Source organism: Camellia sinensis, chromosome 14, assembly GCF_055761805.1.
Source record: "Camellia sinensis isolate YWXY chromosome 14, ASM5576180v1, whole genome shotgun sequence".
Taxonomy (NCBI): Eukaryota; Viridiplantae; Streptophyta; class Magnoliopsida; order Ericales; family Theaceae; genus Camellia; species Camellia sinensis.
The window spans coordinates 87,062,555-87,079,246 of NC_138974.1; the positions used below are offsets into that span (position 1 = coordinate 87,062,555).

The window sequence follows — 16,692 nt, forward strand, 5'->3', positions numbered from 1 at the left end:
AGGTACGCGCTGGGAAGGTCCCCTAAATCCATAAAAATGTCTTCAAAGGAGGCATTCCTTTGACCTGAAGTAGATTGAGGGTTGCATTGATTAAGGTTGGCTTCTTCAAAAGCCAAGTTCAGAGCCTCGTCAACTTCGGCTTCCAAAGTGGACTGATTAGGTTGTTCGGTGACTTCCTCGGCTACTGGTTTTTCCGCCTGCTCTGAGTCAGAAACTTCCAAACCAATCTGCTTAAGGTTTTTGAAGTTGGGGAAGATAAGAGCCGTGAGCTGCTGTTCGCCCCTCGGAATCAGAATATTGTCTACAGCCGAAAAGGTTGCGTAAGTCGGCTCGTATTTGAGAAGTATATGAGCCGCCCTCCCTTGCTTCTGGAGGTTTGGACGGCCAAAAAACTGGAGTGCGATGTTGATTTCCACAAGCACAACGTCATCGGCCAAAACAAGAACTTTCTTCAAATCGTTTCCTACATAAATAAAGCGGTAAGTACACGAAAGAAAGCTGATTAAATATATTTCAAATACATGTAAGAAGCTTTACGGCCACCTGGTTCGCCTTTTCGTCTAGGCACAGGATCTAGGCGATCTTCGCCCTCGCCAAATTCCCAGTTACCTTGGACAATGACCATAACATCATCAACTCACTTGCCAAAGCTGGCAAGCATAGTCACCAAATGATAGTCGGTGTCCTTAGCCTTGAGAAAGTAGCGCCCCTGCCGACTAGAAGATTTGGTCAAGGCATAGCAATGCCAAATAGCAAGGATACCAAGATTGATCCTAAGGCATCGGTTCAACTCTACAATTCCCATTACGATTCGGTAAAAATTTACATTAGGTTGGGAAGGGATTAGACCCCAGTGGCAAAGGACAGCCCTTAGAAATGGGTGAAGGGGGAAACGAACTCCGCCCTTAGCAATTGATAGGAGAGGAAAGATGATTGTACTCTCATCAGTCATCTCCATATCAAGTGTGCTCTCTACCACGAGTGACAGGTGGACGTTGTTAGGAATGGCAAAATGGCGTCCAAAACTGGTGACTCGATCTGCAGAAAGAAGGGCTTTCAAATGTTTGGCCATCCTAGCCAATTTAGGGAGTATGCTAAACTAAAAACAAACAAGGAAGTGGGATTCAAAATGGGGGAAAAGAGAACTTACAAGAAGCGGAGAAAACAATGAGAAACGGGAGGAAGTTGCAGAAGTCGCGAAACGAAGGTGTTATACTGAAAGGCGAATGGAAAAATTTGAGTATTCAAAAACATACATTCGAAGGGACAAAGTCTTAAATCGCATTAAATGAAAGAAGCGTACGAAGAGGCGGGAAATCGTAGTGATGACCAAAAAGCGTATGCGTTCTGACACTTACATTGGAATGACGTTAACCGCCAAATTTTTGTTGACTTTTCAAGTCTGAAACCAAACACGCCAACTAACTGGTGTTAGTGGGATATTTGGGGGGCAATTGTGGGGGCTGAATATCGGTGATAGTGGAGATGCAGAGTACACTTAGAAAATCAGGATATATATTATACTCGGCTCCATCCTGTACGATCCAGACGCCGAATATATAATCGGCCATAGAACCAGTTGAACAAAAAGCCGAGTGAGAATTGACATACGACAGAAGGGGCCGAATGAACAATCACACGATGGATTAAGAGTGGGCCCGATCCTGGGGCCCAAAAGGGAATATAAATAGATAAGCATCAACCAAAGAAAGTTACGTGAGAACAGATCCAAAAAGCTTAAGCCTCAAGCAAACAACAGACTTACACTAACTTATCCGTCGGAGTGCTAATTCCAACACCCTCGACCGGAGTGTTAATCCCTTTTTCAGGTGACAATCAGAGGATCAGGGACGTGCTTCAGGATCCAAGAGTATTTCCAAATCTATTTCTCCACAGAGTTCTATGTGTTAACTTAAAGGAAGATCTTTAAGTTTGAACTTGTATTTCATGCTTAATATGTTTATATATTATGTTTTTGAAGTGAATTTGCTTGAATTGAGCCTTAGAAATGCTTTTGGAAAACTTGAACTTGTTGAATTTTCGAACTGCTCAAACAGAGCCCAGGACCGCACGTGCGGAGCTCACGACCATACATGCGGGATGTACAACCGCACGTGTGGAAAATAGGGGAAACAAGTCAACCAATCTGAAATAAAAGCACGCATGTGGCCGCACGTACGGGAATTGAGGGGAAAATTATGTCAATTTATGTTACCTTCTTCAACCTTCTGAATCTATTAATGTGTATATTTAAGCCCTCCGCAATGTTTAAGATAAAGAAGAATTGAACGAATCGGACAAATGCTTGAAGGGAAAAAGCTAAGAAAAGAATGCATTGCTTATCAATTTGTATATGTAATGTGTAGGTCATTCGCTGGAAGGGACCATTATGCGACCAATCTGTGTGAGTAATAGTAGTGTAAAGATATGTCTTATTTATGTAATTTTGCTTCTGATTTCTATATCTTGATCGTGAATGGCATATGTTATATGAATTATGTTTTGATGGAAATGATTGAACAATGATATATGAAATAGACCCGAGGTCGTTCTGCTTCGGTTATGAATAATAGGCTCGAGGCCGTTATGATGTGGACTACTTATGACTCATAGCTCCAAGGCCAAGGGAAATAGAGACATGTTGATGTTCCATCTACCCTATAATGATGTGGATTGTTTATGACTTATGGCCTAAGGCCAAGGGAGATAGAGACATGCCAATATTCCATCTACTCTATAATGTTTAGAATAACTGTTGATATATTGGACCTGAGGCTGTTATGTATTACGTATTATGTTGGGCCTGAGGCCATCATGTATTATGTTGGACTTGAGGCCGTCGTGTATTATGTTGGACTTGAGGCCGTCGTGTCTAATATTAGGCCTAAGGCTGTTCCATATTACGTTAGGCCCAAGGCTATTCCCTCTTATGTGGGCCCAACACTGTTTTAGGAATATGATTATGGATAAGACACGTATGTGCTGTATATTTAGTCTTCAAGCCATATGCTCATTCACATTAACCTCCTTACATTATTATTATTCACTGAGCCGTGCTCACTCTATATTTATATATATTTATGTAGGTGATCTGCTCGGAGGCCAGCCCTAGGTCAACTTCACGCGTTTTTTGTTGGACCTATTTTGTTAAGCCTCCAAAATTGGAGCCTTTTGTCTTTTTGAGGAATTCCTTTGATGCCACATTTTTGTTAAGTCTTGGTGGCATTTATTGAACCCATGGTCAATATGTAAATTTTAGGCTGCGAACTTTTTGTATATACCTTCATGACTTGGACTTGTGTATGTATGGATTATGTATGTGGACTTTCTATTTATGACATGATGTTTTAAATCTTGGCATATAAGCACTGCTCGATAGACGTTCTGTTATTGATTTGCTTCCGCTTTAGACCCCGTTATTGAGTTTTGTAAAATTTTTGTTTTGAGGCCTAATTGCAGGCCGGTCATGGCCTAAACTTTTAGAGGCAGGTTTGGATCGTGACACACTTAATCGTAATGGGTGCTCTGCATAATCATCAACTTTGTTGTGTGCTCACAATGACTCAAGAACCTATGGAAACTTGGAAAGGGGAATTGAAGAAAATGAAAGGAAAGGAAAGGTAAAAGAAACGTAAATGAGAGAGGGGAGGAAAGAAGGGTGATTTGAGAGAGTTTAAAAGGATTGTGCCTTTGTTGAGATTTTCTTTAAAAGTAAAAAAGTCAAAAACATATAAGGAAGGAGCATGCCACGTCAGAAATAGAGTGAATTTATAATTACAAAAATTCAGAAAAATTAATTTGAGACTTTAGAGGTATTAGAATCATTCATATTAGAAACATCCATTTGCTTATATAATATATAGATGTGTGGGGTAAATTAAAACATTAAAGATTTGAACTAGTGGGACACACACAAATTAGTAAATCTATTGATTTAATCATTGGAAATTATTATTTTTGTTTTTTTTTTAAGGGGGGGTGTGTTTGGTTAAGAAAGAGCCTCTTGATCCATTTTGTATTAGATGAGATAGTTTTATCAATAAATTCTATTACTTTTGGCCAAATATGGAACTTTTGAGCCCAATTGAGATAAATCCATGAATTTTTATTTTTAAAGTTATTTATTTATTTATTTATTTCTGAATTTCTTACGTGCACTTTTTTGGAGTGCGGATGGTAGCTTTTCCCCTTTGAAAAATATAGTAGTCAAACAATGATTTTCAAAAGTTTAGGAAATAATGGGCACTGGCTCCATTAAAAAAAAATTAATTAATTATAAAAATAACTCTAGAGTTTAACTCTTGTAACAAAATAAATTCAAATTTTTAATTTTGTTAATTTAAATTTTAATATTTTGATTTATTTTTTACTTTCAATCTAAATCATTTGCTTATTTTCATTAAGCAAAATTGATTAGAAAAAAAAATTAATTATTAAATTTAAAGAAAAGTAATATTGTAGACATTTTATGTACACCTACATTGATTTCAATGGTTAAAATATTATTTTTTTCATTTGTTTTACTTAGGGGTGCAATTCAGACATGTTCGGTTGGGTTAGGAGGTTGTCAAAGCCCAGCCCAAGTTGTACTGAGATCTACCTAGGCCCGCCCAAGCCTGAATTGTAACTCGAGGTTGTCTATTCAAGTCCGAACCGAGTTAAACCCGAATTGTCCGAATTGTAAATAAATTTTTTTTTTTTTTACAGCTACATTATTAAACTAATATAATTTGACTCTATTTATATTTTTTTTATATAGAAAATCATTAATACCATAAAAATAAATAATTTATATAATATACAGGATATGCCGTTATAGTAGTCTTTACAATTTATAAGTGAAAATTAAAAAAAAAAAAGTAAGATTTTATGCTATTTGTATATATAATATAGATTCAATATGATTTAATAATCGAAATTACTTTAATATCATATAATGGCTAATAATTTATATATATTTAATATTTTTATATATCTATATATGTATAATTCGAATTTCGGATTGCTCGGGTTGTTTAACGTCTTTGCCCAATCTCGTCCAAATTTAATTCGGGTTTCTGAATTTTTGCCTAAACCCGTACTGAATTTGAAAATATCTTATCCAAACCCTAAAAAAATTCAGGCTGGGTTCGGGTTGCTCGGGTTGAGTCCGTCCAAATTGCAACCCTAGTTTTACTTAACGAAAATAGACAAATGATTTAGTTTGAAAAAAATCAAAATAGGGGGTGTTTGGTAACGTTTACGTTTTCAGTTTATATTTACAAAAATTTTATAAATTGATTTTTGTTTATTTTTTGTTTATTTTTAAAAAAACATAAATTACAAACGCGTTTGGTAATTGACAAAATGTTTAAAAAAATTTTAAAATATAAAAAAGAGTGAGAAATGGCAAGTGGTGGCAAGTGGCAGCGGAAGACAGTGGTGGAAAGTGGTGACGGTGGGTGGTGGGTGGTGGCGGATGGTTGGTGGTGGTGGGTGAGTGGGTGACAGTGGTGGGTGGTGGGTGGTAGCGAGTGGGTGGTGGTGATGGTGGCGGGTAGTGGGTGGCGGTAGCAGGTGGGTGGCGGATGGCCGGTAGTGGTGGGTGGTGGTGGTGGGTGGTGGGTAGCGGTGGCAAGTAGGTGGCGGGTGGGTGATGGGTGATAGTGGTGGTGGTGGTGGTGGTGGTGGTGGTTGTGGAGGGTGGTGGTGCCTGGTGGGTGGTAGGTGCCTGGTGGTGGTGGGTGGTGGATGGTGGTGGCAGGTGGGTGGTAAGTGGTGGTGGCAAGTAGGTGGCGGGCGGTGGATGGTAGTAGCGGGTAGTGGGTGGTGGCGGGTGGATGGCAGATGGGTGGTGGGTAGTGGTGGTGGTGGGTGGTGGTGGCAGGTGGGTGGTGAGTGGTGGTGGCAGGTGGTGGTAGGGGGTGGGTGACGGTGGCGGAAGACGGTGGTGGAAAATAGTGGTGGGTGGTGGCTAGTGTTGGGTGGTAAAAAAAAAAAAAAAAACTGAAAATTCAAAACTCAAAACGGAAACATATTTTTTGTGTTTTTAGTTTTTTGTCAACTTTATAAACTGAAATCACTGATTTATAAATCAAAAATTTTATCAAACAAGCTTTTATTTGAGTTTTTAAAATTTTTGTAAATATAAACAAAAAATTAAAAATATAAATGTTACCAAATAGTACCTTAATGTTTAGATTGACAAAATTAAAAACTAAGATTTTATTTCTTAGTACCAAAAAAAACGAGGTGGCTCTTGCTTAACCAGACCCAATTCCAAACTAAGACATTGCGTGAGACAACGTACAAGGGTGTCACACGGAGGGGCAATGAAGAGCCGAACATGATTAAAGCTTGAAGTTTTTTTTTTTTTTTTTTTTTATCACCAAAAAAAAAAAAAAAATGAAGAGTAAAGAAAAGAAAAAGAATGGGCATCGGCCCATCCTGGGCCTGAGGTTGCTCCGCCACTCAATAGGCCCCAACATGAATATAAGGGCTGGATTTTAGGAAAATTTATGGCTTCATGTTGCCTGTTGCTACAAGCTGAATCGCTGAACATGATTGACGCATGGAACAAGGGTACAGGCTCCATTTTGTTTTTTGGGCCAGCAACACAACAAGCACACGGTCCATTTTTGTATTTCGGCCAGAATTTTTGCTAGGAGGCCACTAGCTACATGTAATCCATTACAACTTTTTAGGGATGGCAATAAATAACGTACTATGTGAGCATCTATCGAGATCTAACCTAAATACATAAATTTTTTCTTTTTTTTCTTATACATTGGATAAAATAAGTGATATTCTTTAAATATCCATAGGGGATGGATACTCACTAATTTCTCCATATTTTTTTTTTTTTTAAGATTCACAATCAAAGCTAAATATACATCCAATCTTTTTTCTTTTTTTTCTTTTTTTTTTATAAAAGGTTCACAACCATTTTTTTTAAAAAAAAAATTTAAGATTCACAACTAAAGCTAAATATACATGCAATCTTTCTTTTTTAAAAAAAATTTTGTTTTTTTTTTAAGGTTTACAACCTTTTTTTTTTTTTTTAAGATTCACAACCAAAACTAAATATACATTCAATCTTATTTTATTTATTTGGCTCAACAACAAAATCAAATACACATTAATTAACATTGTCACATTATTCTTGTCAAATTTTATGCATAACTAGAATTTTTTAAATTTATTTAGAAAAATTCTATTCCTACAAAAAAATTCCATCTTCTTTTTAATTTTTTTTTTTAATTTTATGTATCTCCTTCTCCTCTCTATTAATTGATCTTCAATAATCTGAATGTGAGTTATTGCTCTCCTTTCCATCTTCTTCTTCTTCTTCTTCTTTTTATAAATTTTTATTTGCATTTATAGAATGAATTTTCTTGTTTTAATATCTCCTGCAATTGTTTTATTGGATTTCTCTCTAATTTGATGGTAGTCTTATATTGAATTTTTCAATTTTCATCTTAATTAGCGATCACCTAAATTAAAATTTTATACATTTTTTCCCTCAATTTTCATGTTTTGGTTATGATTAATTGCACGTTTTTGATCGATAGTTACAATCTTGTCACCATTAGATTGTTGTCATCGCAAATCGCCATTGCTATAGTGAGAGGATGAGAGAAAGTAAGAATTAGAACTCTAATTATCAACAGAGTAGCGAAAACATATGGAGAAATTATTTTCCGATATACCCAAAAAAAATATGGGGAAATTAGTGAGTGCCCATCCCCGGTTGAGATTTAAAGAACATCACTTACCCTACCCGACAAACAAGAAAAAAGGGGAAACCCAAGTATTTGGGTTGAGTCTCTATGGATACCCACATGGTAGGTTATCCATTGCCATTCCTACTCTATTGACAATTAGAGTTCTAATTCTCACTCTCTTTCATCCTCTCACTACAACAACGGCGATTTGCGATAACGACAATCTAATGGTGACAAGATTGTGACTGTCGATCAAAAACGTGCAATTAATCATAACCAAAACATGAAAATTGAAGACAAAATTGTACAAAATTTCAATTAAGGTGATCGCTAGTTAAAATGAAAATTGAAAAATTCAATCTAAGGTTACCATCAAATCAGAAAGAAATCCAATAAAAAAATTGCAGGAGATATTGAAACAAGAAAATTCATTCTATAAATGTAAATATAAAAAAAAAAATTAAAAAGAAGAAGAAGAAGATGGAAACGAAAGCAATAACTCACCTTCAGATTATTGAAGATCAATTAATATAGAGGAGAATGAGATACATAAAATTAAAAAAAAAAAAAAAAAGATGAAATTTTTTTTTGTAGGAATAGAATTTTTCTAAATAAATTTAAAAAATTCTAGATATACATAAAATTTGACAATAATAATGTAACTATGTTAATTAATGTGTGTTTGATTTTGTTGTTGAGCCAAATAACATAAAATAAAATTGAATGTATATTTAGATTTTGTTGTGAATCTTAAAAAAAAATAAAATAAATAAATAAATAAACAAAAAAATTGAATGTATATTTAGCTTTGGTTAAGATTGAATTTTTCGAAATAAATTTTAAAAATTCTAGATATACATAAAATTTGACAAGAATAATGTAACAATATTAATTAATGTGTATTTGATTTTGTTGTTGAGCCAAATAAAATAAAATAAGATTAAATATATATTTAGTTTTTGTTGTGAATCTTAAAAAAAAAAAAAAAATGAATATATATTTAGCTTTAGTTGTGAATCTTACCCAAAAAAAAAAAAAGTTGTGAACCTTAAAAAAAAAAAAATTAAAAAAAAAGATTGCATATGTATTTAGTTTTGGTTGTAAATCTTAAAAATAAATAAATAAAAGAGAGGCCAAGTTGGGTTGGGGAATATCTAAATCCATTAGGAGATGGGGAGGGTAGTACCCATGAAAAATAGGAAATGGGAAAAAATAATTATAAAAAAATAGGGATGGAGAATTAATATCTACTCCATTAACCCCATTACCATTCCTGCAACTTTTGAGGCTTTGTGGGGACAAAATTTTCATAAACAAAATATGCTTGGTTCATAAACCCAAAATAAAAAATAATAATAAGAAGAAGAAGAATAAAAAAAAAAGTTGTCATTTAACAATTCAGAAATGCTTCCTACCCCCACTGGGGGTCGACCCCCAGTGAGGTGTCACTGGGGGATTGGCCCAAAAAAATATTTTTTTTTTTTTTTTTTGTGTTTTCAACGAATAGGGGGTCGCCACCTCACTGGGGGTCGACCCCCACTGGGTGTATAAATCACGGTTGTTAACAATTTTAGTAAAATTTGTAGAATACAATATGTGGGTTTACCCGGCTAAAGCTAATTATTGGATACTCAAAACTTTCAATATAAGTGTGTTAAGTTGGAAGATTTGAGTTGGGAGATTTGAAAAATGATTTAGAAAATAAAATTAAAAAAAATATATGAAATGTGAATAAAATATACCTATATTTTACTCATTTTCACATATCTATTCTTTTTTTTTTTTCTAAATTACTTTTCAAAACTTCCAACCAAAAGAAATCACGAAGTGCTTCGGGTTGTTTTGGGAAGTTGGTAAAAAGTCGGTTTTTGGCTTTTTACCAAACTTTTTAATTTTTTTGGAAGTGATTTAAGAAGTTGGTAAAAAGTTGACTTTTTACTTTTTAGTTTAATATTTATTTATGGTGTCAAATCAAATTAAAATGACCAAAATACCTGTACCCAACATAAGAGATTTATTTTTTTATTTTTTTTCATAGGTCCTAATTTATAATTTTATGAATACGTCTTTTCTGGCGTTTTTTACCGCCACGTTTTTAGACATTTTCCCAATATGGCACTTCATCTCTCCTGCTCCTAGCAGTGACTTGAATATGCAGTTGATTGCCTTAAGCGTGGCGTAATGGGGATTGGTCGTTCAATGTTGGATTTGGATAGTGTTAAAATCGACCGACTGCAAATTGGCTCGAAAAGAGAATTGTTCCCCTCCATGCGTTTTAAAGGCACAAAACATTAAAAATAAAATAAAAATCATGTAACATTTTCTACTTATTTCAAAATATTTTTTTTATTTATTTTTATTTTTTTACAACCTTTTTAGTTATTTCTAAATAACTATTTCACTCCAATCTTAGCATTGCGAGACACTTTTCACCGATTCTAAAATATTTTTATTGGTTTTGAATATTTTTAAAACCTCTTTATTTATTTTCAAAGAACTATTCATTTTTTGTTTGGAGAACCTTGAATGGGTTGCTATTCTCCAATAAGTGAAAATTTGATGATCTCCTCTAAATCTATCTCTTAGTGTATTAATTTTTTTATATGAATATTTTACCGAAAAAATCTTTTATAGTGTACTAATTTTTTATATGAATATTATATTTAACAAGTTCTATTTTTTTTTTTATAGTGTACTAGTTTTTTTATATTAATATTCTACTTAATAAATTTTAAAAAATTAATTTTTTTATATAAATATTCTACTTAATAAGTTTTAAAAAGTAATCATCAAAATGTTTCAAAATAGAAAAAGCAAATAACAATTTATATTATCAAGATCGATCCAAAATATATATATATATATATATATTAAGGATAAATTATTAATAAATCTTAATAGTTGGATTTAATTTTCATCAAGTCTTATTGAAAATAAGTCTTAATAAAATCATTGCTAAAAAAATTTTGTGATGATTTTTTACACATGTCATCAAAAATTGACAATTAATGACTTTTTTTGTCACGATTTTTATAAATTGTCACTAAAACTTATAATTAGTGATTTTTTTTTGTGACGAATTTTTCAAACTATCTCTAAAAGTTAAAAACTAATGACATTTTTTGTGACAATTTTTTAAAATCATCATTAAAACTTATGATTAATGATATTTTTTGTAATAAAATTTTTAAACTGTCATTAAAAATTAATAATTAATGATATTTTTAATAATATCATTAATTATCTTAATATGTATTAAATAATAAATTTACCGATTAAAATTTATACATAACTTTCTTGAAAATTAATATTATAAACATAATAATATCTTTATTACTCGAATAACACGTATCACATATAATTTTAAATTTAAATTTTAAAAATTTAAGAGGACACATAGCACACACGTACTAGTTGAAGATAAGAACAGAGACATTTGTGCAGAGTTGAAAGTTGAGGAGTAATTGGTAATGATCATCCAGGAAAATAAAGGCCATAGAAAATAAGGCAAAAAGTTAGCAGTATTGTTAGGTATCATAAAAAAGTCTTTTATGAAAATAATCATAAAAAATTGATAACTTTTAAATTACACTTAGAATAAAACACCATATACTAATTAAGATAATCTAAAGATTACAAATCTTTTATTATCATTTTTCATCATCCCTAACATTTATCAAAAGTTAGCGGATAGAGCAGGGTCTATATGTATGTAGTAGGGCCAGACCCAGGGTGACCTACCAGTGTACCACTAACATAAACATGTGACTGAAATTTCGCAGCAACCGCCGATCATCCTTCCTATTCCGAGTCCTACCACGCGTAAAAGTACCACATACATACATACATACATACATACATACATGATGTATCTATCACCACATCACACCCCACCCACACACACGCATACCAACCCACCACTCTATAAATACGCCTTCACTCCTCAGCTACACCCTCTCCTCATTCAATTCTACCAACTCAGGAAGGACTCACAATGGGCCAGGTGAGTTCCTTCCCAGTCTCTCCATCCATTTGTGTGTGTTTCTATTTCTCTGATTTTGTTCTGTTTTTCGATGTTTTGATTGCAGAAGAAGGGAAACAACGGAGGCGAGAAGAACAACAACAACGGCGGTGAAGGAGAGAAGAAGGGCGGTGATGGTATAATCACTGTGGTTTTGAAGATGGACATGCATTGCGAGGGTTGTGCTTCTAAGATGAAGAAGTGCGTTTGCCGCTTTGAAGGTATGCATATCAGATTCATTTTCAAGTTCCTACTCTCTTTCGTTTCTTTGATTGTTTTTGCTATTTTTTTTTTTTTTCATTGTTTTCTTTACATGTCGGCTTTAGATTTAGATTCATCCTCTGTTCTTTATTGCCTCTGTTTCTGCTCTTACTTCCGATTGTAAGATTCAACGGTTATTCAACAATATGCTCTGTTTCTGTACCTTGGCAATTTATTTGTTTTTGATTTGTTTCGGATTTTACTGTCAAATTATCGAAGAATATCGAGAATGAGACGTTAACACATTTATATTGAGTTGTTTTTCTGTAATTTTGTTTAGTGATATGTTTTTGATGTTTGTGATTTGAGTAAAGGTGTTGAATCCGTGAAAGGAGACTGTGTGTCTAACAAACTGACGGTGATCGGGAAAGTAGATCCGGTGAAGCTCCGAGAGATGGTTGAGCAGAAGGCGAAGAAGAAGGTCGAACTCGTCTCTCCTTTGCCGAAGAAGGACAACAAGAAAGGCGGTGGCGGTGGCGGTGGCGGTGGCGGAGGAGGAGGAGCAGGAGGAGAGCAGAAGGGCGAAGGAAAACCAGAGAAAAAGGCAGATGACAAGAAAACCAAAGACAAAGAGGTACTACTATGCTCTGCTCTGCTCTCTACTACTGATGTGCGCCTGTGTCGTATTACGCTTCTCTTCTTTTCCCTCTGGATTTTGCTGTTGTCTTTGGCGCTGCGCATCTGGTGCACGATAGAATGAAGGCGTAGACGTATCACATCAATCCTTCATTCATTCCCACTTCTCTATTGAAACTTGTGGAAGTTACTGTTTTTGTTTAATGGTGTGATTAGGCCAACTGCTACACTGTACCACTAGGGGCGCATTTTAGCAACTCTACTGTTATTTTCGATGATTCATCAAATCGGCACTCATTCAAAACAATTTATTGAAGATTTGAATGAGGAGTTTCGTAAATTTATTTTATTACTATAATTATTTGTTTAATTAATTAATTGCATTAATCTTTTTCTGGTTTTGCAATTTATCTCAGCCTCCGGTGACCACCGCGGTGATGAAGGTGGATCTGCACTGCCAGGGATGCATCAAGAAAATCCAAAAAACCATCACGAAGACCAAAGGTGAGAATATCACGCCCGCCCTGTTTTTCCGTACAAACAGTTATGTAACAGTTTCCAGTATTTTTAACGGCGATAGTTAACGGCGTTGCAGGATATCATGAAATGTCCATTGATAATCAGAAGAATCTGATCACGGTGAAAGGGACAATGGACATGAAGGCTCTAGCAGATGCACTGAAGCAGAGGCTGAAGAAACCGGTGGAGATTGTCCCGCCCAAGAAAGAAGGAGGCGGCGATAAGAAAGAGAAAGGAGGCGGCGGCGGCGGCGAAGGGGGAAAGGGCAAGAAGGGTGGTGGTGGTGAGGGTGGCGGAAATGGAAATGGTGGAGGGGGGCAGGGAGAGCAAAATATAATCCAGCATGTGATGCATCAGAATCCATACATGAATGGGTACGGGTCGGGTTATCCGATAGATCCCTACCCGTACCATCATGTTCAAGCTCCGATGGGTCAGTACCCATACCAGCAAGTTCAAGCTCCGATGGGTCAGTACCCATACCAGCAAGTTCAAGCTCCGATGGATCACTACCCATACCAGCATGTTCAAGCTCCGATGGATCACCACCCATACCAGGTTGTTCAAGCTCCACAAATGTTCAGTGATGAGAACCCTAACGCGTGCTCTGTTATGTGAGGGAGGAATATGAAAAATATGATCAGTGATAGGAATTATGGAACTTAGTTTATGTCAGTATATTATTTGAAGAAAAAGGAGAAAGATGTAAATAACATCACACGGATGTTTTGTAAGTGGTTGGTGAATTGTGGGTTCAGTTATGGTTCAGTTCTTAGTTATTGAATTTTAAAAACATGTGGGGTCTATTTTGTTTAAAACTTTTCATTTTATAATATTGCAGTTGTCAAGTGTTTTGCATTTTTTTGATCTCTTAGGCTGTGTGATTATAAAAGATAAACTATTAACTGGTCTTAATAGTTGAAATTAATTCTTATTAAGTTTTATTGAAAATAAATTTTAATAAAATTATCGTTAAAAATAATTTTTTTGTGATAATTTTTTACCTACATCGTTAAAACTTAATAATTATTGATTTTTTTTGTTATGATTTTTATAAATTATTGTTAAAATTTATAATTAGTGATTTTTTTATGTCAAATTTTTTCTATAGGACTTATTAGGCAATAGGTTCACTTATTAAGACCTACACGTAAATATCTCAAAAGGTTTGGGTTGGATTGAGATTATTTTAGTTATTAAAAGATAAAAATAGGTTTTTTAATTAAATAAGATAAAATATTATATTAAAATTATATATATATTTTTTTTATAAAAGTTAAAAAAATTTATTCTAAATTTTTTTTTTAATCTCATATTAAAATAATTAAAAAATCAATTCACATTTATAACTTAATTTGCTTACATTATTTTTATTTTTTAACTACAAATGCACATAACTCTTAATTATTTAGTATCAAAATTGATGTTCACTCTTTGCCACTTGCATAGACCTAAAACAAAAAACTAGTGCTTTGTGCACTCTGATGTTTCCTAAAACCCACCAGGATTGAATCCCACTAATTTTAGTAATGAAAGTCCCAATCAAATGTCTCTTTGTCGATGCACCATGATGTGAAAGATTTAGGGCATTAATATATTATTCAATAATATTACATTTATTGAATTTTAACTTATTCAAATTATTTAAATTTATGAATATTAATAGTCTAATTAGTTAGTTATTTGAGAGGATGTCAATTACTTGAGAGATGTCGATTGATACATCGGATGATAAGAATGATCGTTATGATTGATAAAAATAACATTAATGATCCGATCATGTCATTTGAGCAAAATCAAATTACCAAACTATGTTATTCAAGCGAAATCAAATTACGAGCGAAATTAGATTACCGAACTATGTTATTCAAGCCAAATCAGCTTTACTTCTATTCTGGTGCACCGAGCATTTTTATAGTATTTTTCCTAGAGCTTAAAATTCCTCCCAAATCATTGCTTAAAACTTTTGACCAAATGTTTGTGCCGTAGGGTATATTGGATTTTCTAATACTGACAATGCACCTCATATGATGGTGGGAGGCACAGCTCATTTGGCTCTATTTCGAGTTCTTTCATTGTTTCATTTTTAAGATATATTAAATAAAATATATTTATAAAAAAATAAATTAATCAGATGATAATTTTTTTTTATCGAATCATATATGATTAGAATTGGGATTCACTGAATTTGGCGTGCAAAGATGAAAAATAAAAATAAAAGTAAGGAGAGAGAAACGAGTAGTTCATTTTCTAATAATAAAATAATTATTGGGCAAAAATAATTTAGTTATTTTTCAAGTTATTACCATGTAAAACTTCAAGCCTGGTTTGGCATTAAGTTAATATAGTCAAAAAAAATTAAAAAATTATTAAATGTTATCATATCATTTTCTTTTTATTTCTGCATATTTTTTTCGTAAAAAATCAAATACGACCTACATTTTGATTTTCTAATTTTTTATGAAAATATGTATAGAAAAACAGAGATAGTGTGACAGAAATAATCCAATAACAACTTATTTGGCTTTGGTACAAAAAAACAACTTATTTGGCTTATTGAATGAAATGTAGATGTACATTTTATGATGAATAGTTTAGAAAAGTCACATTAATATTTTTTTTTATATTAAAAAGAAGTCAAAAATATTTTAAATTTTAAATAACCGTTATAATTATAAACTATTACTTTTAAATTTTAATAATGTGTTTCAATTTCATGGGAAGTAATGAGAATCTCCATTTATAACATGTCATAAGAGAATTTGAATCTCAAAAATTCAGTTAATATCACATATAAGTGGGTGGGCTAGAGAGCTTTAGGTTCAGTATGTTTTGAATTATTATTATTTTATCTTTTTTAAATAAACTTAATTTAAGAAAAATAAATACCAAAAATATTCTTAAAATTTTAAAAATCATTCCAGCCCCAAAATAGGCGATGTTTTCCTAGATTATATTTTCCATAAAACCATTATAAAAAAGAAAAAAGAAGAAGAAATATTTATTTTTTAATCAAATTAAATTTTAATTTTCACAAAAATATTTTAAAAACTAAATTCTAATGTGAAACCAAATCTATATATATATATATATATATATTAAGGAAAGTGAGTAGTCTTATAAGAGTTTCAATATCTCATACTAATTTTTTTAATTTAAAATAATTAAGAAAACCTCCATTGATTAGCTTCCATTTAATCATACTAGCGGGTGCTACATGCGATGCGTGTGCAATTCAGATAACTAATAATAAAAACAAATAATTAAAAATTTAATATCATAATATGTATATTATTTAAGTGATAAATATGTTCTTAATAAAATCCAAGATCTTGGTTTCAAAACTTGCTTACGCTGTGTATAATAATTTTTTTATTTTAGCATATATAAAGTTGCCACATGGCAAGAGGAGAAGAAGGTTTCACTAAACTAATTTAGGCCTTCACTTATTAATAGCATAGTATACTAGCGGGAGACACACGCGATGCGTGTACAATTCAGACAACTAATAATAAAAATAAATAATACGTTGTGTATACTAATTTTTTTTATTTTAGCATATATAAAATTGTCACGTAGCATAAGGAGAAGAAGGTTTCACTAAACCAATTT

At 32.9% G+C, this 16,692-nt stretch overlaps 1 protein-coding gene across 1 annotated transcript; it reads left to right on the top strand.

Annotated features, from left to right (window-relative positions):
- The first annotated feature begins 11,388 nt into the window (after window positions 1-11,388).
- On the top strand, window positions 11,389-13,938 carry LOC114289652 (heavy metal-associated isoprenylated plant protein 3). The gene is made up of 5 exons (XM_028233421.2): window positions 11,389-11,706; window positions 11,792-11,945; window positions 12,300-12,559; window positions 12,978-13,065; window positions 13,157-13,938. The coding sequence occupies exons 1-5, from the start codon at window positions 11,698-11,700 to the stop codon at window positions 13,696-13,698; spliced, it is 1,053 nt and encodes a 350-aa protein (XP_028089222.2). The 5' UTR covers window positions 11,389-11,697; the 3' UTR covers window positions 13,699-13,938.
- Window positions 13,939-16,692: the final 2,754 nt, after the last annotated feature.